Genomic DNA, 22,663 nt, shown 5'->3' on the forward strand with positions numbered 1-22,663 from the left:
TTCTGAAAATCAGCAGGTCATTTGGCCCCTCGAGCTTGTTCTGCCTTTTGATAGCATTTGGCAGCACGGTAGCATTGTGGATAGCACAATTGCTTCACAGCTCCAGGGTCCCAGGTTCGATTCGGTCTTGGGTCACTGTCTGTTCGGAACTGCATATCCTCCCCGCGTATGCGTGGGTTTCCTCCGGGTGCACCGGTTTCCTCCCTCAGTCCAAAGATGTGCAGGTTAGGTGGATTGGCCATGCTAAATTGCCCTTAGTGTCCAAAATTGCCCTTAGTGTTGAGTGGGGTTACTGGGTTATGGGGATAGGGTGGAGGTGATGACCTTGGGTAGGGTGCTCTTTCCAAGAGCCGGTGCAGACTCGATGGGCCGAATGGCCTACTTCTGCACTGTAAATTCTATGATAAGATCATGGCTGATCTGACTGTGGCCTCAGCTCTACCTTCCCGTCTACCCTTTGACTCCCTTGTCAATCTACAATCTATTCAACTCAGCCTTAAAATGTTCAGTGACTGTCTCCATTGCTCTCGGCGGAAGAGATTTCCATGACCAATGGCCCTCTGAGAGAAAACACGAACCTCTTCATTTACCATAGTGACTGTCATGTGACAGTACCTTTAAGAAATGGGGATTGATAAAATAGCTGTAATGGATGAGAAATGGGTGTTTGTCAGTGATGTCAGAGTGTGGGTGGAACTGGGCTGTCTGGCTGCTTTTACTTTCGCTTTAGGCTGTCTGCGACAGGGTGTGTTAAGTTTTGCTTTGGATTTGGAGAAGCTGCAGTCACAGCAAGATGTGTATGAATCTCTGCAAGCTAAAGAATGTTGATTTAGTGATTTTAAAGTGGTATCTGTAAAAAGGGTTCTTTTTGTCTTATGGATGTTGCAAGGAAAGATAAGAGATACTTATACTGTATTCTTTGGGGGATTTATTGGTGTTGATGGTTGTTAAGATGTTTACTGTGGGTTTATAAAGTATTAACTGGTTTCATAAATAAACATTGTTTTAATTTAAAAGTACTGTAAATCTCTGTGGCATCACACCTGTAAGGTAGGCCCTTGTGCTCCCCATAACCACAATCTATTAAAAGTTGTGGGTCAGGTGAACATGATACACTTTGGGGTTCTCTAAACCCTGGCCCATAACACAACAGACAGCCAATTTGCATAATTAAAACCCCATGTAAAGGGCACATTCACCTGGTGAATTTTGAGGTTGCAGAACTTCTGTTTCGGCCGAAGTATTGGGAGGCCTAGATAATAATCTTTATTAGTGTCACAAGTAGGCTTACATTAACACTGCAATGAATTTATTGTGAAAACATCCTAGTCCCCACACTGCAGCTCCTGCTCGGGTTACTGAGGGAGAATTCAGAATGAGCAATTCACCTAACAAGCGCGTCTTTCGGGACTTGTGGGAGGAAACCGGAGCACCCTGAGGAAACCCACGCAGTCACAGGTAGAGCCGGGAATAGAACCTAGGTCCCTGGCGCTGTGAAGCAGCTAGTGCTAACCACTGTGCTACTGTGAACTTGCAGGTAGCTCAATGATGAGGATGCCTCCAGTATTATTGTTGTGCTGGTCTACCTGCTGGCATGTGGAAGCCCAGGACCCCCATTTGACCCATTTTATAAGTTCTCAAAGTAAGCAGTGAAATCCTTCCACATTCTAAGTAAAGCCACATTCATGCTGAGAAGCATGCTTATTTCAAATACCCTCCTGGGCAGGTGCAGGCCAACGTAGATACAGACCCCATACAAAGCCAACACAGGGAAATGGTCAAATCATTTAAACAGCGCACAATATTTCCAATGTGCGCATTTCTCGTATTGACACACAAATATCTGTGCACTGATTTAACCTTGTGATGCGCAATCAATTACTCTCGAGACAAGGTGAGTCATAAATAATAGGCTTTAATCTGCTAGAACTGTTCCCCAGCAGCTTCGATACAGAAAGTGAAGGCTGCTGGGACGGCATCGGTTCTTATACTCCGCCTCTCAGGGCGGAGCTATGTACATCAGCCTATGGTAGACTCCTGGGTCTAGCCAATGGTCATCCACCTCTCAGGTACCGCAATACCTGGTGTTACCGCACCTTGCATGGTTTAAAGAACATGGGATGGATTCTCCATTTCTGAGACTAAGGGAATGTGGTGATCTACCAGGGCCTAGTGTTTAGGCCCGATTGAAATTGGCCATTTTAATTGGACACTTTAAAACAATCCACAGGCATTGCAGCACAGCCTCATGGGAAATCAGACTGGCCAAGTTTGAATACACTAGCGGTCAGACAGACTGCCAAGACATGTCTGAACCTGCCCCGTCAATCAGCCATCAAGAGATAATCGATCCGATTACAAGCCCAGGCCAGGTTAGATTCTCGGGCGCCTAGAATCCCACCATTACCTTATTTGACAAGGTGTACACGCAAACACGATCACGGACATGGACATCTGGGGTGGGCTCAGGTTATCTTTCAATGGTGCATCAATCGGATCATTGCACATTAAAAGCCCCTTCGATACCCCAATGGCAAAAGGCCACTGGAAGTGGGAAAACGGCGTAAAGCCAGAGGGGGATGTAAACAGGCACTCCAGATCCCTAAGAAGCGAAGACTCGGCGTGCGAGGTGACCTTGACCGGACCTGAGAAGTGAAGACCAGACTAGACCAGACCAGACTAGAAGGAAGGAAGGAAGGAAGGGACTTCCAGAGAGAACCACCATCGTGAAGCGGACCGGGGGAATGCCAGCAATCCGACCCATAGCCCTAGCAAGCCATCTTTGCGGGTAGTATACACTGATCTTGGGTACCTCTAGCAATTTGTGGGTAACATAAGGCTAATTGTGTTAAATAAGTCTTACTGAATTTGAACTGTGTTTGTGGTTTATTCTCTTCGATATTAAAGGCACCCTAAATAAACCTTTGAATAAGTAAACTGATCGAAGGTATCTGAGGTATTACAGACACACCGAGCGCGAATGCAAAGTGTTGTAACAAGCAGGAATTGCCACGAGATACCCGGCACTTGGCCCAGCGAGGCCGGGAACGCTATTCAAAGTTAATTGGTCCACTTAACCAGGCCTCACGGGCTTCTCACGACAAATGAAGGCTCGCCAGATGATTTGCCGGCATCTCGCTCACCAGTGCCCCACTGATAAGGTTGAGCAGCACTTAGACAGCACTTGCTCAGCCAACCCCAGACAGCTCGCAACAATGGCGCCGAGGAGACCAGCACCAAGATTCGGGAACGCTACCCTGAGGAGGCTTCTAGGCGCAATGGAGGCCAGGAGGGATGTCCTGTTCCTCCGAAGGTCCTGGAGGATGGGCCATAGGGCAACCAGTGCTGCCTGGGATGATTTGGCGGCAGCTGAGAGCTTGAGGAGGGTGACCAGGAAGACTGGCCTCCAGTGCCGAAAAAAGGTCAACGACCTACACCGGGAAGTGCGAGTGGATAGACACAAACCTCCCCCAAGGGAGCATCCACCCCCCAACTCCCCATGCGAGTCCCAACCTTCCTTCCACCCCCCTCCATCTTCAAACCTCTCAACCCTCCAATCACATCCCGCCTCCCACCACTGTGAACCACGTGTGTGGCTGACAATTGCCCCTCGGTGTATCCTCAGGAAAAGCTGTCCCATAATCGTTGGGAGAGTTCCCAGACTGGCAGAGGGGTGCCAGACTCATCGCCACCTTCGAAGAACGTGCCCTGGAGGTGACTGGTGTGGCCGAGGACGGGGCAGTCACCAACGCGGAGGTTGGCTGACGCCGCAGAGGTGAGAGACCACCGGGCTCCACCCAGAGGACATGTCAAACGTGAGTTGTTATTGCCTCACTGACTGACCCATCCCTCCCACTGACCACATTCTCCTGCAGGTCCTCCCGCCGACGGTGTCGGCCTATCCTGGGCAGCCCCCTCTCCAGCCTCCCAGGAGACCACCTCAGAGGAGAGCTCCGAGGATGCCACCATTATAGTCACGGCTCAGCTGTCATCCCCACCCTCTACCAGCGCAGATACACACACCTCGTGAGAAACATTAGTAGACAGGCTTCTGGGACACAATCTGGTGAGCATCATACCACTGATGATGTACATCAGGTGGAGGCAGGAACCCCCAGGCACGACAGCCCAGTCAGACGTCTGCTGGATCCCTGGACTCAGCTGGGTCCCAGTCAGATGCTGAGCCTCTGGAACAGGATTACCTCGAGCTGATGGTGACGATAGGGAGCAGCCAGGACATTCAGAGGGAGATGTCAGTGTCACTCCAGCAGATCCATAGCCACTTGGAGGAATCCCAGAGGCTACGGACACAGGAGGTGTCACAGGCAATGCGTGGCACCGAGGCCAACACTGCTCGGGTGACGACCGCAGTGGAGAGCCTGGTGAATGACATTGGCACCATTTGTGAAGGTGCCCAAGGCATTGTGCAATCGGTGATGGCGATGGCTGAAGGTCTCAATAGAATGTCTGCCTCGCTAGGGAGATGTCATCCAGTCCCAGGCTGCTTTGATGAGGTTCTGCGGGACCTGTCCCGGTCTCAGATGGGAATGGCTGAGGCAATGCGGATCTTGTCCCAGTCGCAGATGGGCATTGCCGAGGCACTGCAGAGCATGGTACACTCACTGACGAGCATCGCCAAGGGCGTTGACACAATGGTGCGGACCATGGGGAACCGGCAGGGCTGGCAGAGCCAGATGATGCAGGGGCGGCCAGGGCTCAAACCAGCTGTCCCTCCATCCTAAGGAGAACCCCAGGGACCTATCGGCACTGAGCGGGAGAAGTAGGCACTGAATGCCAACCCGGACCCATCCCATGGAGTGGCGACTGTGGCCACCAACCTCTCCGAGTTCCACCCCTCTGATGAGACTGATTCTCAAAGTCAGCACACAGGACAGGGTGGCACGGCTGTGTATGAGCTGCCGACAAGTGAGCCGGGGCTCTCCGGCCCCAGAGCCCACAGAGGACACCCGCCAGGGACATTAAAGGCCACAGGATGAGGTAAGCAACTGGCTGTCTCCACCTCTGATGTACATCCTGGGGAGACACCTAGATGTAGTGGTAGAGCTAGGAAGGCCAAGCACATTGAGGATCACTGAAGGCACCGGATGAGGGGAGGCAGGGTGGGGGGAGGGGGGGGGGGGGGGGGGTGGCACCATTGTGAGAGAGGGGACGTATTACACAATAGCACCCATTATGAAGCCTCTGTCACTTTCTTTCGCAATGCGGGGTGATCTCCGACCCCTTGGCCCATCTCTCCAGGCAACTCCCCTTCCCCATGGTACCCACCCACCTTCCAGCAGTGGACGTCCCCGGAGCTGTGTCTCATCCCCTGGCTATTCGGATGTTGGCTGTTGCATGTGTGGTGTTGCTACCTGCAGTGTTCAGGCAGGTTGTCCAGGCATAAAGGTGTGTTTGGGATGCTAGGCAATGTCTCCCACATGCTACATGGCCCACCCACAGGGATCCATTTGGGATGTGTGAAGTGCTCACTTAACCATGATTGCCAATTCCCCATTAGCAATAGCCTTCAGCCGCAAGGCAAAGTTGGTTGCTCACCCCCTCGACTCCCACAGAAGCCCTTCCGCCAGGTTCACTTTTTTCAAAAGGAGTACTAATCGGCGCCAGCGTGACCACTTGCTGGAGAGGCCGCTGAATGACAGGAGGCCGTTGGATATGGGGTGGCTCCTGATAATTGTGTGGAATTAGGGCAGCACGGTGGCACAGTGGTTAGCATTGTTGCCTCACGGCGCCGAGGTCCCAGCTTCGATCCTGGCTCTGGGTCACTGTCCGTGTAGGGTTTGCCTATTCCCGTCGTGTTTGCGTGGGTTTCGCCCCAACAACCTAAAGATGTGCAGATTAGGTGGATTCTCCACGCTAAATTGCCCCTTAATTGGAAAACATGATTGGGTACTCTAAATGTAAAGAAAAAAGAAAATAATTGTGTGGAATTAAGTGGCGCTAATTGCTTTCTCGCCACGCTATGGCGCCTGTTTGGTGCCTGGCGGCGCGGTCCTCGTTTTTGGTCTCTCCTGCTATTCATTGGCCTCGCATCACTTGAACGGCCTAAGTGTTGATGCCGGAGCAGAATTGCTGGACTTCCACAACAGCAAAACTGGTGCCGCACCTGGACCGATTCTGCTGCTGTCAAGTGGCGAACACTGGAGCCACGAGGAACACAATCGATTCCAATGAAAAACGGTGCACAAGTCGCAGGTTTTGCGATTGACACTCAGGAGGCTGACATGCAGCATCTGCACATATACACTTCACTCCCCACACACACCATTCCAGCCAACAAGATGACAGCAACGCGTGCGGCCCAAGGTTCACGGATGCCGAGCTGGAGACTCTCCTGGATGTTGCGGAGGCTAGGTGGATGACATTGTACCTTGGCCATTTGCCATACCTGGGCAGAGGCGGCAGAGGTGGTCAGCACCACCAAGAACACCATCTGGACCGGACAGAAGTGCCACTATAAACTGCACAACCTCCTCAGGGCGGCCAGGGTGAGTCAGCAACACTGTGCCCAAGGCATCAACCTTCGTCCCACACACTCTTAACCCTACCCCCACCCCAACCTGAGGGCGGCCGAACCCCCACTCTGCACTAGTTGCTGGCACCCATACAAGCGGCCATGGCCGGGTGCCCTGGCCAGTGAGGCCACCAGCTGCCGACACACTAGCAGCATGCGTCGGACTGCCTAACACTGTTGTTTTCTGTTTGGCCCCACCTAGGAGAAGGCAGTCCACAACCGTCAGGACAGGAGAAGATTGGATGGGGACCGCTGCATCTGCGGTCCATCACCATGACCGAACAGAGGGCCCCTGACGTATTGTCGGCGCGGAGGAAAGGGAGGTTGCCAGGGGTGAGATGCGGTTCCCCGTGACAGGTGTCTCAACCCCTCCCCAACACCACCCTCCCGCCACCCTCACCCCACCCCCACTCAACCCTCAACCCTACACCACCCCTATCCTCATCCTCAACCCATCCTCACTCTCATTCCCATGCTCCCCCCACCCCCGGCCCACGGTCTAACCACATGTCTTGTCTTGAGTCTTACAGGACCCACTGGAGATAGGGCTGGCCCATCTGGTGTCCCCGCTCCCACTGTCACAGCCGGAGCACCCCCATGAGCCATGCAGCGTGGCTGAGAGCAGCTTGGACGCCAGCCCGCCACCTGAGACGCCAGCCCTCCACCTGAGATGCCAGCCCTCCACCTGAGACGCCAGCCCTCCACCTGAGATGCCAGCCCTCCACCTCAAACACCTGCACTCCACCAGAGACACCAGCCCTCCACCTGAGATGCCAGCGCTCCACCAGAGACACCAGCCCTCCACCTGAGACGCCAGCCTTCCACCTGAGACGCCAGCGCTCCACCAGAGACACCAGCCCTCCACCTGAGATGCCAGCCCTCCACCTCAGATGCCTGCCCTCCACCTGAGACGCCAGCACTCCACCTGAGACGCCAGCGCTCCACCTGAGACGCCAGCCCTCCACCTCAGATGCCTGCCCTCCACCTGAGATGCCAGCGCTCCACCTGAGATGCCAGCACTCCACATGAGACGCCAGCGCTCCACCTGAGATGCCAGCGCTCCACCTGAGATGCCAGCGCTCCACATGAGATGCCAGCGCTCCACCTGAGACGCCAGCGCTCCACCTGAGATGCCAGCGCTCCACATGAGACGCCAGCGCTCCACCTGAGATGCCAGCGCTCCACCTGAGATGCCAGCGCTCCACCTGAGATGCCAGCGCTCCACCTGAGATGCCAGTGCTCCACATGAGACGCCAGCGCTCCACCTGAGATGCCAGCGCTCCACCTGAGATGCCAGCGCTCCACCTGACATACCAGCGCTCCACCTGAGATGCCAGTGCTCCACATGAGACGCCAGCACTCCACCTGAGATGCCAGCGCTCCACCTGAGACGCCAGCGCTCCACCTGAGATGCCAGCGCTCCTCCGGAGATGCCAGCTCTCCACCTGAGATGCCAGCACTCTACCTGAGATGCCAGCGCTCCACCTGAGATGCCAGCGCTCCTCCGGAGATGCCAGCGCTCCACCTGAGATGCCAGCGCTCCACCTGAGATGCCAGAGCTCCACCTGAGATGCCAGCGCTCCACATGAGATGCTAGCGCTCCACCTGAGATGCCAGCCCTCCACCTCAAACACCTGCACTCCACCAGAGACACCAGCCCTCCACCTGAGATGCCAGCGCTCCACCAGAGACACCAGCCCTCCATCTGAGACGCCAGCCTTCCACCTGAGACGCCAGCGCTCCACCAGAGACACCAGCCCTCCACCTGAGACGCCAGCCCTCCACCTCAGATGCCTGCCCTCCACCTGAGACGCCAGCGCTCCACCTGAGACGCCAGCGCTCCACCTGAGACGCCAGCCCTCCACCTCAGATGCCTGCCCTCCACCTGAGATGCCAGCGCTCCACCTGAGATGCCAGCACTCCACATGAGACGCCAGCGCTCCACCTGAGATGCCAGCGCTCCACCTGAGATGCCAGCGCTCCACATGAGATGCCAGCGCTCCACCTGAGACGCCAGCGCTCCACCTGAGACGCCAGCGCTCCACCTGAGATGCCAGCCCTCCACCTGAGATGCCAGCCCTCCACCTGAGACGCCAGCCCTCCACCTGAGATGCCTGCCCTCCACCTGAGACGCCAGCGCTCCACCTGAGACGCCAGCGCTCCACCTGAGACGCCAGCCCTCCACCTCAGATGCCTGCCCTCCACCTGAGATGCCAGCGCTCCACCTGAGATGCCAGCACTCCACATGAGACGCCAGCGCTCCACCTGAGATGCCAGCGCTCCACCTGAGATGCCAGCGCTCCACATGAGATGCCAGTGCTCCACCTGAGATGCCAGCGCTCCACCTGAGATGCCAGTGCTCCACATGAGACGCCAGCGCTCCACCTGAGACGCCAGCGCTCCATCTGAGACGCCAGCGCTCCACCTGAGATGCCAGCGCTCCACATGAGACGCCAGCGCTCCACCTGAGATGCCAGCGCTCCACCTGAGATGCCAGCGCTCCACCTGAGATGCCAGCGCTCCACCTGAGATGCCAGTGCTCCACATGAGACGCCAGCGCTCCACCTGAGATGCCAGCGCTCCACCTGAGATGCCAGCGCTCCACCTGACATACCAGCGCTCCACCTGAGATGCCAGTGCTCCACCTGAGACGCCAGCACTCCACCTGAGATGCCAGCGCTCCACCTGAGATGCCAGCGCTCCACCTGAGATGCCAGCGCTCCTCCGGAGATGCCAGCTCTCCACCTGAGATGCCAGCACTCTACCTGAGATGCCAGCACTCCACCTGAGATGCCAGCGCTCCTCCGGAGATGCCAGCGCTCCACCTGAGATGCCAGTGCTCCACCTGAGATGCCAGAGCTCCACCTGAGATGCCAGCGCTCCACATGAGATGCTAGCGCTCCACCTGAGATGCCAGCGCTCCACCTGAGACGCCAGCGCTCCACCTGAGACGCCAGCGCTCCACCTGAGAGGCCAGCCCTCCAGCCGAGAGGCCAGCCCTCCACCCGCGAGGCCAGCCCTCCACCCGAGAGGCCAGCCCTCCACCTGAGCGTCTGGAACGGACAGTCCTATCGGTCATGAAGAATAGGTTGCAGAGTCAGGGACTACATGAGTGTGTGTTGTTGAGCATCCAGCACCTGCAGGTGCAGTTGGAAGAGTCCCAACCGCGTGCGGCAGCAGGAGGCGGTGCCGACCACACGTACAATTCAGGCCAACACTGCAGGGGTGGCATCTGTGGTGTAGGCATTGCGGTGACACTTTTGGCTGTGCATCAGCATGTCCAAGGCCTGGGGCATTCTGTGCAGACGCTGGCTGAGGCTCAGGACAGAGTTGCCGCCTCACAGGCAGCCATGTGCCAGAGCCACCTGGAAATTGCAGCATTGCTCCTGTGTGTGGCCCAGTCACTGAAGGCCATGGCTGGGAATATCAGCGGCATTGCCCAGGTGCTGGCCAAAATGGTGCGGAGGAAGGTGGCTGAGTCCTAGAAGGAGATGGTGCAGTTACTGGCTGATGTGACACATACCCAGAAGGTGGTGACACAGTCAATGGGTGATGTGGCGCAGTCCCAGACAAAAATGGTCCATTTCCTGTGGTCCATGGCCAGGAGCATGCAGACCCTGGTCGAGACCAGAGGGGGCATCCAGGACTGGCAGCGCCAGGTGGCGAGGGAAACTCAAGGGTTAACTCTGCTCACACCCCCATCCCATGGAGTAGCCCAGGGGCCATCGGGCAGCCTGAGGGAGGAGGAAGTGATGGGGCTTGTGCTGGTGACTCCCGTAGGGGAAGTGCCGGAACACCATAGCACCTCAGGCTCCTCCCTTCATGTCCCTGGCGCATCTGGTGGTCAGCGGGCAGTACCACGCCACCTGGGACACCTGAGCAGCGTCTGGGCCCATTCAGGCCCGGTTGCCCCAGAAGACGCATGTCAATGGGGACCCAGGTCGCAGGGTGGGAATCACAGCAGGCAGCCTGCACTCCTGCTGTAATGTCAAATGAACCACCTAGACGTAGCATTATTGCCCATAACGCCATAAAGTTAGACACTAGGTAAGATGGCATGGGTGCTGGGCACTGTTTAGTTATAAAGGCTCGGGCACAAGTCTATATATACGTTATCACACTGTTACAACCTGTCTCGGTGCTCTGTCAGGTGTGTGTGAGGGGTGGGCTAGCCTGGGCTGGCTTGAGATGGGGTGGGGAATAGGTGGACATTGTGGGTGGCCTGGGCTCCCCCTCCCCTTTCTGGCCATCCCCATCACTGCCACCCTAGGGATCTGATGGCACCGTGTGATGGATTGGCTCTTCGCATACAGGCATCACACAGGTGGACAGTGGAAAGTGCTACCGGGGGCAGGAGTCAGATGTTGCCAAACAATGTGGAGCACCTGAGCTCATCGCAGAGCGGGTTGTCATTATCCTCCTGTCCATGGACCAGAACCGCTGTTACTGACAACCGAGGGCTCCCACCCCATAGTGCGGCAGGTATGCATCATGGAGGAGTTTGCAGGTGTAGGGGTGGCTGGGGGTTGGGAGGTGCATAGGGGTGGGATGCAGTGTCCGTACCCCTGGACAGTCCCCCGCCCCCACCCCCCAAGTTGCTAAACCTGGAGGCGATCAGAGCGCTGGCCTTGACGCACACTTGTGCAGCCTCCCGTGCCTGTCTGAACTCCACGTCCTGCCCATCTTTCCCTCCCCTGCATCCACCTCGTCGTCACCTGAAGGCCTTCCCCCAAGGCTCCGCCCCTGATGGGCTGAGTTCCCGACCACGCGTGGTACATGTGGTCTCAGCGGTCGGAGCCCAGCGTAGCGGCTGTAGACTGTGGCCAGCGCCACCACAGTCGGGCGGGAGCCGTGCTGCTGGCCAAGGGGGGGGGGGGGGGGCTTCAGCGAGAGCTGGGGGGACTGGTGGCGGGTGGCCCAGGGGTGGCGAGGGGGTGGCGGACGGGTGCCCAGGGGGCATTATCTGGCAGGTCGGGTCCACCCACGGCCGCCACCATGGTATGCGGCACGACTGCTGCAGATCATCGCCGTGCGCATGCACGGCCAATGGAGCCGGCAATTTTCCACTTGTTTATAGCGGGAAGGCAATGCATTTTACGTGGTGTGGCTGCTAGTCCCTCACCGGTCGGAGGATCGCTGCTGGGCCGCGGCAATTTTTCCCACATAAGACACACGTATCCTCCGGACATAGCCTGGAAATCGGGGAATCCATTCCTTAGTCTCAGAAACGGAGAATCCCGCCCTATATTTCCACTAGAAGAATGTTTAGTCCCATATGGCCGAGCCTTTTAAAAGTCCAAGCTGGTTCACCCTGACTTCACCTTCTGCTATAAGCCCAAGTAACTCAGCACTAACGAAGGGCTGGTGGTGGTAGTGATGTCTTCACTGGATTCCTAGTTCCTGTGCTAACATTCTGGGGACTCAGGTTCATAGCCCACCAGGGCAGGTGTTGAAATTTGAATTCAGTAAATATCTGGATTTAAAAGTTGATTTTTTAAAAGTGTTTTTTAAAATAATCTTTATTAGTGTCATAAGTAGGCTTGCATGAACACTGCAATGAAGTTACTGTGAAAATCCCCTAGTCACCACACTGCAGTGTTCAGGTACACTGAGGGAGAATTCAGAATGTCCAGTACACCTAACAGCACGTCTTTCGGGGCTTGTGGGAGGAAATCGGAGCCCCCGGAGGAAACCCACGCAGACACGGAGAGAACGTGCAGACTCCGCACAGTGACCCAAGCCAGGAATCAAACCCGTGTCCCTGGCGCTGTGAAGCAACAGTGCTAACCAGTGTGGTACCTTGCCACCCCGATTGTAGTTAAAGTTAACAGCCATCCCGTAAGCAGAGAACCAGATCCATAGCAATGTTTGACTCTTAACTGCTCTCCGAAGTGGCCTCAGTTCAAAGGCAATTAGGAGTGGGCAATAAATTCTGCCCCAACCAATGTTGGTCACATTCCATGAATGAATTTTTAAAAAGCTAAAATTGGACCATTCGTTTTCTGGATTATCACGACTTCAATTCTCCACCTATCGCCTGTCTGCACGCACTGGGCAGGCTGCAATAGGCTGAATTGCTGTTTGGTGACCATTTGGGAGGATGGGGAGTAATCTACCTGATACTCAACGTATTGCATTCACAGCCACTCAGAGGTTTACTCAATGACACAGCACAATAAAAAGATGCAGCAGGTACGATCTAAAAGAAATTATGTCACAGACACTTGCTCGGTGTGGGGTTTTGGAAAGGCCAAACAGCCTGTCACCAAGCTGACAGAAAATTAAGTGGGGTGACTTGAAAGTTTCACAGGTTTTGCTAGCATCCGCTACACAAGGAAACTGCTGTAGCACAATCCACAGTGACCCCAGTATGACCTGCCTCTGAAACCGCCTTTACTCTCGGTTGTCAAACCAGGCACCGTTGCACCACTATACTTGGAGCACGGTGCAGTTTGTTGTCTCATGTCACGGGGGAGCAAACAGCCAGAGGCCATGTATCAGGGCAGTATTAATGCCGATGCAAACTAAAGTTAAAATGTTGCATTTTTAAAATGCATTGCTGAACTTTAAACCTTGAGATCTGCATTAACCTAATTACAACCCAGGTTACCAGGAAAGTGCAAGCAGAGGATTAGACAGGGTAGATGCAGGGAAGGGGTGGACCGGTGGCACTGTGGTTAGCACTGCTGTCTTACAGCGGCAGGGACCCGGGTTCAATTCCGGCCTTGGGTGACTGTGTGGAGTTTGTACGTTCTCCCTGAGTCTGCGTGGGTTTCCTCCGAGTTCTCTGGATTCCTCCAACAATGTACGTTAGGCGGATTGGCTATGCTGAATTGTCCCTTAATGTCCAATGGTTAGGTGGCTTATGAGGGTTGGGCAAGGGATTGGGCCCAAGTTAGTGTACTCTTTCGGAGGGTCGGTGCTGACTCAATGGGCTAAATGACCTCCTTCTGCACTGTATGATTCCAAAGACTGGAATTCTCCTGTCATTGCAAGTCATGTTTCCGTCAGGCAGCATATCCCTGCCCGCAGGTTTCCCGGTGGCATGGGGTGGTTTCAATGGTGTTATGGGTGAGCTGTTTTCACAACCCCAAAATGTATCATGGAGTTCAACCAACCTCTCCCTTTAATGGATTTGTTGCTTTTCCTTGCACACGGCTTTTTCCCAAGGTGTGGGATTACAATTATGGACACGTGGGTTTTTAAACACAAAACAATCTTTATTCCATGAACTCAACTGAACATCTTAAATAAACATTGGATCTCTTAACACCCCTTACTTCAAAGATAACTCAGAAAATATTGCAACAGTAAATACTTCCTTAAAATGTTCCTTCAAATTTCCAAGAGACTTTAAACCAAAATTACATCAGGTTAAAGGCTTTACAATTATGAGTTTAAATCACCCAAATGATCCAGAGATAGTCTTTCATGGCAGAGATCCAGCTCACTGCAAACACAGACAATCCCAAAGCTCTTTTCAAACTGCAAAACTGCAGCTCTCTGGAAACACACAGACACACAAAAGCTGCTTTTCCAAACTACAGCTCTCTGGATACACCCAGACACACAAACGCTCTTTTCAAAACTGAAACTTAAAACTGCAAAATGGCTGATCTAAAGCCCAGCTCCACACACTCTTTGACATCACTGTTTACTTAAAGGTACACTGCTTAAACATCCAGGTCTTAAAGGTACTCTCACATGACACCTTCCCCCCCACGCCCCCCCAATAAAACCCATCAACTTCAAGATGGTTTCATTTTTCACTTTTGCACCATCCACTAAGAAATGAACACAGTTGTAGCCACCTAAAGTGGCCAACTCCCGATTTAAAATGGCGAACGGCGAAGGCTGATGGGAAAATCAGTCAACAAGACAGAAACCAGCAGCTGCAGGTTTGCTGTGTATTTACGTCTGCAAAAATCAGACAACATTGATACCAGCGACCATCAGCATAACAAAGTAACAGCCATCTGCATACTCATGAGCAATCCCCGGGAACAATAAGTAACATTTTGGACACACAAAGCAAAGCCAGACTCCTCGGCGCCAGCAGGAGCCAACACAAAGGAGGTGAACGAGCACCTCAAGACCGCCCATCGATCAGGGAACCGCTCCAGTATTGGAGAAAATCGAACCAAGCGATTGGGACAAAGTCCAATCACTATAAGAGTTGAGCCCCAAGTTCAAATCACTCTCTTCACCTCTCTTCTTCCTGCCCGGGTCACCCAGCAACACGAACCAACATTGACCGTGACCGGTGCAGTGACTCCAGTGATCACCAAAACCAGTAAGTCTTAATTCAACGCTCACTATGAGAAAGGCGCTCCTAGCTACCAATCCCTACCAACTTCGAATCCCGCAGACTCAGAACCCGAACGAAAGGCCATTTGTTCCCCTGACCTGGTGGGCCAGTCCAAAGTTAAATATAGGCCTGTTAGTTGTAGAAGTAGCTTAGACGTAGAATTTGTGCATGAGTAGCGATTACTGTGTATAATAAATGTGCTTTGATTTAAATCTTACTAATTGGTGTATTGGGTATTGATCATTACTCGGACTTGAACCTCGTGGCGGTATCCTAAAGATGCCTGGCGACTCGAGAGCAAAGGTAATAAAACAGAGCAATTGAACCAAGGAGAAAATCAGCAACATTATTTGGCGACTCTGGTGGGACCCGATCTAGAAGTGGAAAACCACTCCGGGAGAACCCAAGAATTTGAATTAGAGATCCAATTGGAAACAGAAAACCACAAGTGTTCAAGCAGTTCTGATCAATACTCATAAATTTGGAAGTGTGTGTATGCATGCGTAACTAACAGGGCGATAAGATAAAACTGATAGTTTTTTTGTTGCGACAAAACTGTCGGAAGTTTGTATTTCGGAAAGTAGCGAAAGCCGTACCCGTATTTACAGCACCGCCTTAATACCCCTGCCCCAAATTTGAAGAGCAGCATTCGGATAGGAAAGTTGGCAATGCAGGCAATGCAACGCCTAGTGAACCCAGAGGAATTTGCGGTCACAGCGACCAGCAGCAGTAGAGTGGGACAATGTCCCATTTGGGAGGAAGAGATCAGGAAATATCTCAAAGGGAAAGGATGTCCCCTTTTGAATGAATTCTGTGACAACGAGGAATCGTCCTGGGAGTATAGGACATACTTGGTGGGAGAACCTGAGCGAGATCCACAAAAAGAGCTTAGGGAAAGCTCGCAAGCCGATGGCAATCGTGTCCTGCTTGGCACAATTGCGAGGCACAGAGGAGGTCGTTAGTACGCTCTGGAAAGAAGTTGAGGGCATACATCGAATGAGTAAGGTCGATATAAGCGAGGTAGAAAAGTAGAATTTAGAATTGAGAAGGAAGTTGGCAGCAAAAGATGGAGAAGTGGTGGATGGAAAAAGGGTATACCAGTCTTGTCTGGCGCACTTAAGCAGCTTCCAGTCTCAATACGAAAGGGCCTATCAGGACACGCAACGTGCAGTCTTGGTACGTGAAGAAACAGAAAAGCAGGTAGAAGCATTATAGAGACAGTGCAGCGATCTAAAGGCAGCATTAAGAGCACTCCATGCTGCCACCACAGAACAAAGACAAAGCACGCTAGATCACGCAAAGTGCCGGAAGCAGATTGCAGCGCTGCAATCGCTGCTTTCTGTTCAGAAAGGCTTCCAGGAAACCTTTGGAGAAAAATTAGACCAGGAAGACAGCCCTGATTGGGAAGAATTGAACGAGACAGCGCAGAGATATGTTCAGGGAACATGTGCGCAGGGAAAGCCACAAAAGAGGAAAGCGCCCCAACCCCCTACAGAGCAGATAGTTCAAGCTCCAATGAACCCAGTCACCACCCACCGCACAGCCACATCGGACGATGCGGAATTTCTATACTCCACCCCCTTAACGGTGACCCAATTACGGGACGCGTGCGATAAGATCACACCATCCCTCCCCACCTCAGACCCCCACCATTCCTTTGCCACAGTCAAGCATCAGGCGACCATGTACGGTCTGGACGAGCGAGAGCATGTAAAGCTCACCGTTTTAAGTTTAGACCCTTCAGTAGCAGCAGCCCTTGCCGACCCACAGAATGTAGGAGGAGGCACCCTTGCAGAAATGCATACCGTGATCCTCGATGCGATCGGGTATAACCGGGGTGACCCCGTAGATAGCCTCAACAAATGTAGGCAAAAGAAATCCGAGCACCCCACAGCGTTTGCTGGACGCCTGTGGATTCACTTTGCAGCAGTCTTTGGAGACTTAGACCGTGCCCATTTGTCCCCAGACAACATGCTAAATGGACCCGCACCCTTATCTCCCATGCCACAGAAACAGGACAGAAAGCCTGCGCAAGTTATGATCCCGCAGAGGAGGCCCATAACGAGAAGTGGGTAGTGAAAAGATTGTCCCGCACTTGGGTGCAATCTATACAAAGCAAACCCGCAGTCAAGAATACAGAGGAAAAGCAGGCCGCCGCAGATATACAGGCAGTTACAACACACCAGAACCCCGCATGGGTGAATGCGGGAAAGAACAGCCCCCCACCCAAGTCACAGGAGTGTTACAACTGTGGACAGTTGGGACACTTCGCAAAAGAGTGCAATGCCCCTAGAAAGCCACAGAGAGCCCAGCAGACGGGCACTCTGAGTAAGAAAAAGTCAGAGCCCATTCATAGCGTTAGTGCCCGTTTGGATCAGACGGACTTGACCGGAACGGACTGACGGTGTACAGGCTCCCCCAGTTGGGTCTGCGACACCCTTTGGGATAGGTCTGGATGACCGGTAGTTGCAGCAAAAATTCGGGGACAGCCCATCGAATTTCTCTGGGACACAGGAGGGTCCCGCACCACAATAAATTCCTCCACCCTGTTTCAAAAAGACACGTGGCCCACTACAGCCACTATCACCCTCAGCGGCTTTACAGGCCACTCACAGCAGGGACACATCACAGCCCCTGTACCAATTCAAATCGGTACCATCACCACCAAGCACCCCGTAGTTTTAATTGACCTGCCCCACACAGCAGAACACATTCTGGGTATCGATTTCATCAATTCCCATAATCTTTCATTTGATCCAGTCAACCAGTGTGTCTGGAAGATGGCAAAATCCGCAGGAGCCCCCGCAAAGCTCAACATAGGAGAGTAAGCGAACAAAATTAGCGCAGCAGATGAATTTGGGTTCAACCCGACCACGCTTAGTACGGACAAGCAGGTTAGGGCAGTTCTGCAAAAGAACAGGGCAGCATTCATGGCCCACAAGCACGACTGTGGACGGATGACTGGCTCTGTACAAATAACAGGACCTGACCCTAGACCCCCAAAACAGTATGGATTTCCCCAAGAGGCTGAGGGAGAAATCTCAAAGGTAATAGAAAGCTTATTAGAGCAGGGCGTACTTAGATCAGTAGCCTCCACTAATAATGCCCCGATTTGGCCAGTGAGAAAGCCCAATGGATCATGGCGACTGACCATCGATTACCGGGAACTCAACAAAATCACCCCCGCAGCAGCAACAAGTCCCGAGGCCATCCTCAAGCAGGGACTCAATTCCCGATTCTTTACGGTTTTGGATGTCAGTAATGGATTCTGGTCTATTCCATTGGCAAAGGCGTGCCAGTACAAATTTGCCTTCACCTTTAAAGCACAGCAGTACACGTGGACATGCCTGCCACAAGGCTTCCACAACTCCCCCTCCATTTTCCACCGACAGCTGGCAAATGGTTTTGCCAAATACTCTCGCCCCGAATGTCTGGTTCAGTACGTAGACGACCTCCTATTGCAGACAGACACCAAGGAAGAGCACATTGAGCTTCTGTCCGAACTCCTGGAACCCTTACACACAATCGGTTGTAAAGTAAACCCCAAAAAGGCCCAGATTTTGGAAGATAAGGTGATATACTTGGGAACAATTATCACACATGGTAAACGCGAGATCGAGCATAAAAGGATTGACTCGATTGCTAAATTGCCCCTTCCCCAGAACGTTTCAGCCCTCCAGTCATTTTTAGGACTGGTTGGCTACTGCTGAAACCACATTGGCGGTTTTGCCAGCAAGGCAACACCCCTCTCAGACCTCCTAAAGAAGGGAGCCCCCTGGGAATGGCTTCTGCAGCATACGGATGCTGTGGATGCGTTGAAGCAATCACTCATAGCAGTCCCCACACTACAAGTTCCAGACCCGCTTTCCCCTTACGCCATAGAGGTAGCGACCACAGACCGCACCCTCTCAGCCGTGCTCCTCCAGGAACGACACGACCAGTTAAGGCCCGTAGCTTACGACTCCAGAATTTTAGATGCTGTGGAGCATGGATTTTCAGCCTGTGAGAGGCACCTGCTCGCAGTATTTTGGGCAGTGCAGTATTTTTCATATATTACCGGACTGAACCCCATTACAATTCTCACCGAACACACCCCCACTCAACTTTTACTGGATGGATGACTCAAGGACGGTACAGTAAGCCAGATTAGAGCAGCTAGATGGACACTTCTCTTGCAGAGACGGGACATCACTGTTAAAAGGACAAAGACACACACCTTTTTAGCCGACAACTTACAGTACCCCGGAATCCCCCATGAATGCGAAATTATCTCGCCACACCACAACACAGGCCCCTTTATCGCTAAAACACCCCCCAGAATGATAGGTAGTTCAACCCAGAGCCCCCAGCACACAGACACGTGTGAGCTCATAAAGATCTATGTGGATGGATCTTCCACAGTATTGGATGAGAAGCGCATAACAGGTTGTGGTATCTATGTCGAGGACGCGCAGGGACGCGCCCTCGAGGAAATATCGATAAAACTGCCAGGCCACTGAGGCGCGCAGGCAGCAGAGCTTGCGGCCATCGCATATATAGTGGACCACCCAGATTCCTTCCCCAGCCCAGCAGACATATACTCGGATAGCCTCTATGTCTGCAACAGCCTCACGGAATTTCTGCCCCTCTGGAAAGCAAGAGGATTTGTTTCCGCAGACGGAAAACCCCTCCCCTCAGCCCCATTGCTCTGTCACATTTTAGAGAGAGCCCAGAACAGGACTTTTGGGATAGTCAAAGTTCGTAGTCACCATCGTTCCTCCCCCTCTGGAAATGTGAAAGCCGACGCATTGGCAGTATTGAATCAGACCAAGGTTCCCATTTTACGGGATGTGTCATGCAGAACGTCCTCACGATATTTGGCATCACCCAAAAATTCCACATAGCATACCACCCACAGTTGAGTAGTATCGTGGAGCGCATGAATCGGACCCTAAAATCCACCCTCAGGAAAATTGTCCAGCAAAACAACACCACTTGTGACTCAGTCCTCCCTTTCGCGCTGATGTTTTTGCGGAACACAATTTCTACTTCCACAGGTTACACCCCACACACTCTCATGACCGGACGCCCCATGAAAGGCACCGAATTTTTGTTAGCTTTAGACTTCACCAGCCCCGAGGTGACGGCCCTCACACACGAGAAAGCAGTAGAGTAATTAGTTGAAAATGTTAAAACGGCTCAGCTAGCAGCAGCAGTAAAATTGGGCACAAGGAAGAAACAGAGCAAGGCTTGTTTCGACAAGACAGTGCATGCGACTGAGTACAGTATAGGACAGCAAGTCATGCTCTCCTTATATAACCCCAGCACATTCCTGTCACCAAAATACTCGGGTCCGTACTCCATTGCGGACAAAGTAAGCCCTTCCGTGTATAAAATAAAGTATCCCAACGGTAAGACTGCGTGGTTCCATATCAACCAGCTGAAGGCATATGGAACACAGTCTAACCACGCACACCATGTCATGCTCGACGCAGCACACCACGCCCCGCCCACAGCCAACGTAACCCTACCATCCCCCAACATGTCCAGCCCAGCCACGGACTCGACCTCGACTCCACCCCCGAAATATACACTCCACCCCGGAACGCCCACAGACTGCAGCAGCAGAGACAGCGACTGTGACTCAGACGATAGCCACAGCACGCCTCCCTATTATCCCCATGCAACAGGCCCGACACCCAGCGATTCCGACTATGATCCAAGTGATCCCTTCATGAACACTTTCCTAAACAAACCCCACCACCGACCACCGAACTACACGGACGACCCCGATTCTGTCCCCACACAGATAGACACCCACTATTGGCACCGAGATAACTCGTTCCGACTCATCCGCAATGACGAGAGCGACCCCACCTCACACCATGCAGCCCTTTCAGCCCTGATACACTCAAGAGTTTGGCACCCGGGAGAAGATGACGACCTTGGGTCTGACTCCCAAACCGAGAACCCCTTTGCGACCCTGTTCGCAACCGAGAACTGAGGTGTCCAGATGATGTTTTAAAAGGAACCGCTTGGGAGAAGTGGTGTCCTTTCTGATGGAACCTGCAGTATGTTTTATGTTGTTTGTAGTGTTTTGTTAAATGTTGTATGTCAGACAGGAAAAAAAATTTTCACGGCCCCACGCCTTTTTGTCCGACACCTCTGAGGACTTGCCCACAGAGACTCACTATTGCCAGACACTAGTTCAGCAGAACTAGTTTGTCTGCAGAGACTTGTTAAGGTCCCAGATGCCAGTTCAGTGGAACTCGTCTGTCGACGGAAACCCAGACCCCTGTTCGTAACTGCTCTTCTGGTTCAAGGAAAGAACCACTACGGCAGCCCCACCACGATGACTACATTTCTTGCCCGTTCTTGTCAGGTTGCTCAGGCAGTGGAGAAACGGCTTGAGACCCGCCCTGCCTGGGAACCCCCTCTCTGGTCAACTACGCTCGGGTAGGGGAGACACAGCATTGGTAGCCGTCCTACCCGAGGACTCCATCCATCTCTTATCCATCACGGCCCATACGCACCTCATTCTGGAAATTTTTGTTCAAAAGGTTTTGTTTTGTTTCAGGTAACCCTTAGGTTGCCAACCACATGCTATTTACATCCTGAAACATTTGGATGGTAAATTGCACAGTCTGTGAGATGGCTCGCACTGGTTCAGTATTTGAAAGTGTGCCTTGTCCTAAAATTCGATTTTTGAAAAAAAATGAGGGAGTCACACATAGTGACCAATTATAAAGGGAGTAATTGGCACTAAAGGACAGACAGACGATCGTACGAGATGTTAAACCAAGATAGTTACAGACACTATGCTGGTTTCCACAGAACTCCAGACGCTCCAGGACCGGAGAAGAGAAGGAAAGAAAAGAAGAAGAACCATGAGGACATCCTCCGGATTGCTTATCTTTATGGACATTTAGTTGCGAGTGAATGCGAACCCCATGACTTCAAGCCCCCCCAGCCGTTAATGTTTCACTTCCCCACAGTACCCAGAGCCCAGTCACCAGCGACACCACACCATCTTGGTGTGCCAGGTTTATAACCTGGTACTCTCTGTCATATGTAATAGAAACCTGACTAGTATTGGCTATACTCTGCTGCATCGTGCAGACTATGCGTCTAAGGAAATGGAGAAGGAGAGCCTACCGCGCTCGAACCCCGGTATATAGGATCAGATTCCCTATTTTCGGATCCCCGACCCCTGGGATCTATAATAAAGAGCATTAATTTGCGGTTTTATTGTAAATAAAGAAATGTAAAGAACTGTTCATGAGCAAATTGTACGATCCTGAGCTTGACTGCCAAGCCAAGAAAAATGTGTATAAACTGCTATGATTTTGTTGTATAGTTGAGGAAGGTAGAATGATGAAATGTTTAAGTGAGTGTAGTGTATTAAGAATAGTTAGAGGTTCCCATTTTTTGGTTTTGTAATGCATGTCCCTGTTTTGACATAGCGCCCCTTAGAATTGTCAGTTAAAATTTTTTTGCATAGTTATGGTCAGTGTAGAGGCCATGAAAGAAGTGCCCCCCCCCAGGTCAGGGAATGGAAAGCAACATAGTTGTGTGATCCTTCACGCTTCGCGTTCGGATCACAAGGAAGGTATGTAGCCACCTAAAGTGGCCAACTCCCGATTTAAAATGGCGAATGGCAAAGGCTGATGGGAAAATCAGCCAACAAGACAGAAACCAATCGCTGCAAGTATGCTGTGTATTTACCTCTGCAAAAACCAGACAACATCGATACCAGCGACCATCAGCATAACAAAGTATCAGCCATCTGCATACTGATGAGCAATCCCCGGGAACAATAAGTAACATTTTGGACACACAAAGCA

The 22,663-nt window shown here is 52.5% G+C and overlaps 1 protein-coding gene across 1 annotated transcript in view; it reads left to right on the forward strand.

Annotated features, from left to right (window-relative positions):
* The window catches only part of LOC140390225 (zinc-binding protein A33-like), a 162,177-nt gene extending 139,813 nt beyond the window's left edge, over window positions 1-22,364 (forward strand). Inside the window, exon 7 of the mRNA XM_072475196.1 lies at window positions 21,654-22,364. Coding sequence (XP_072331297.1) covers window positions 21,654-21,748 — 95 coding nt within the window. The 3' untranslated portion in view covers window positions 21,749-22,364. The remainder of the gene's footprint in view (window positions 1-21,653) is intronic.
* Window positions 22,365-22,663: the final 299 nt, after the last annotated feature.

This window comes from Scyliorhinus torazame, chromosome 14 (genome assembly GCF_047496885.1).
Source record: "Scyliorhinus torazame isolate Kashiwa2021f chromosome 14, sScyTor2.1, whole genome shotgun sequence".
Lineage (NCBI taxonomy): Eukaryota > Metazoa > Chordata > Chondrichthyes > Carcharhiniformes > Scyliorhinidae > Scyliorhinus > Scyliorhinus torazame.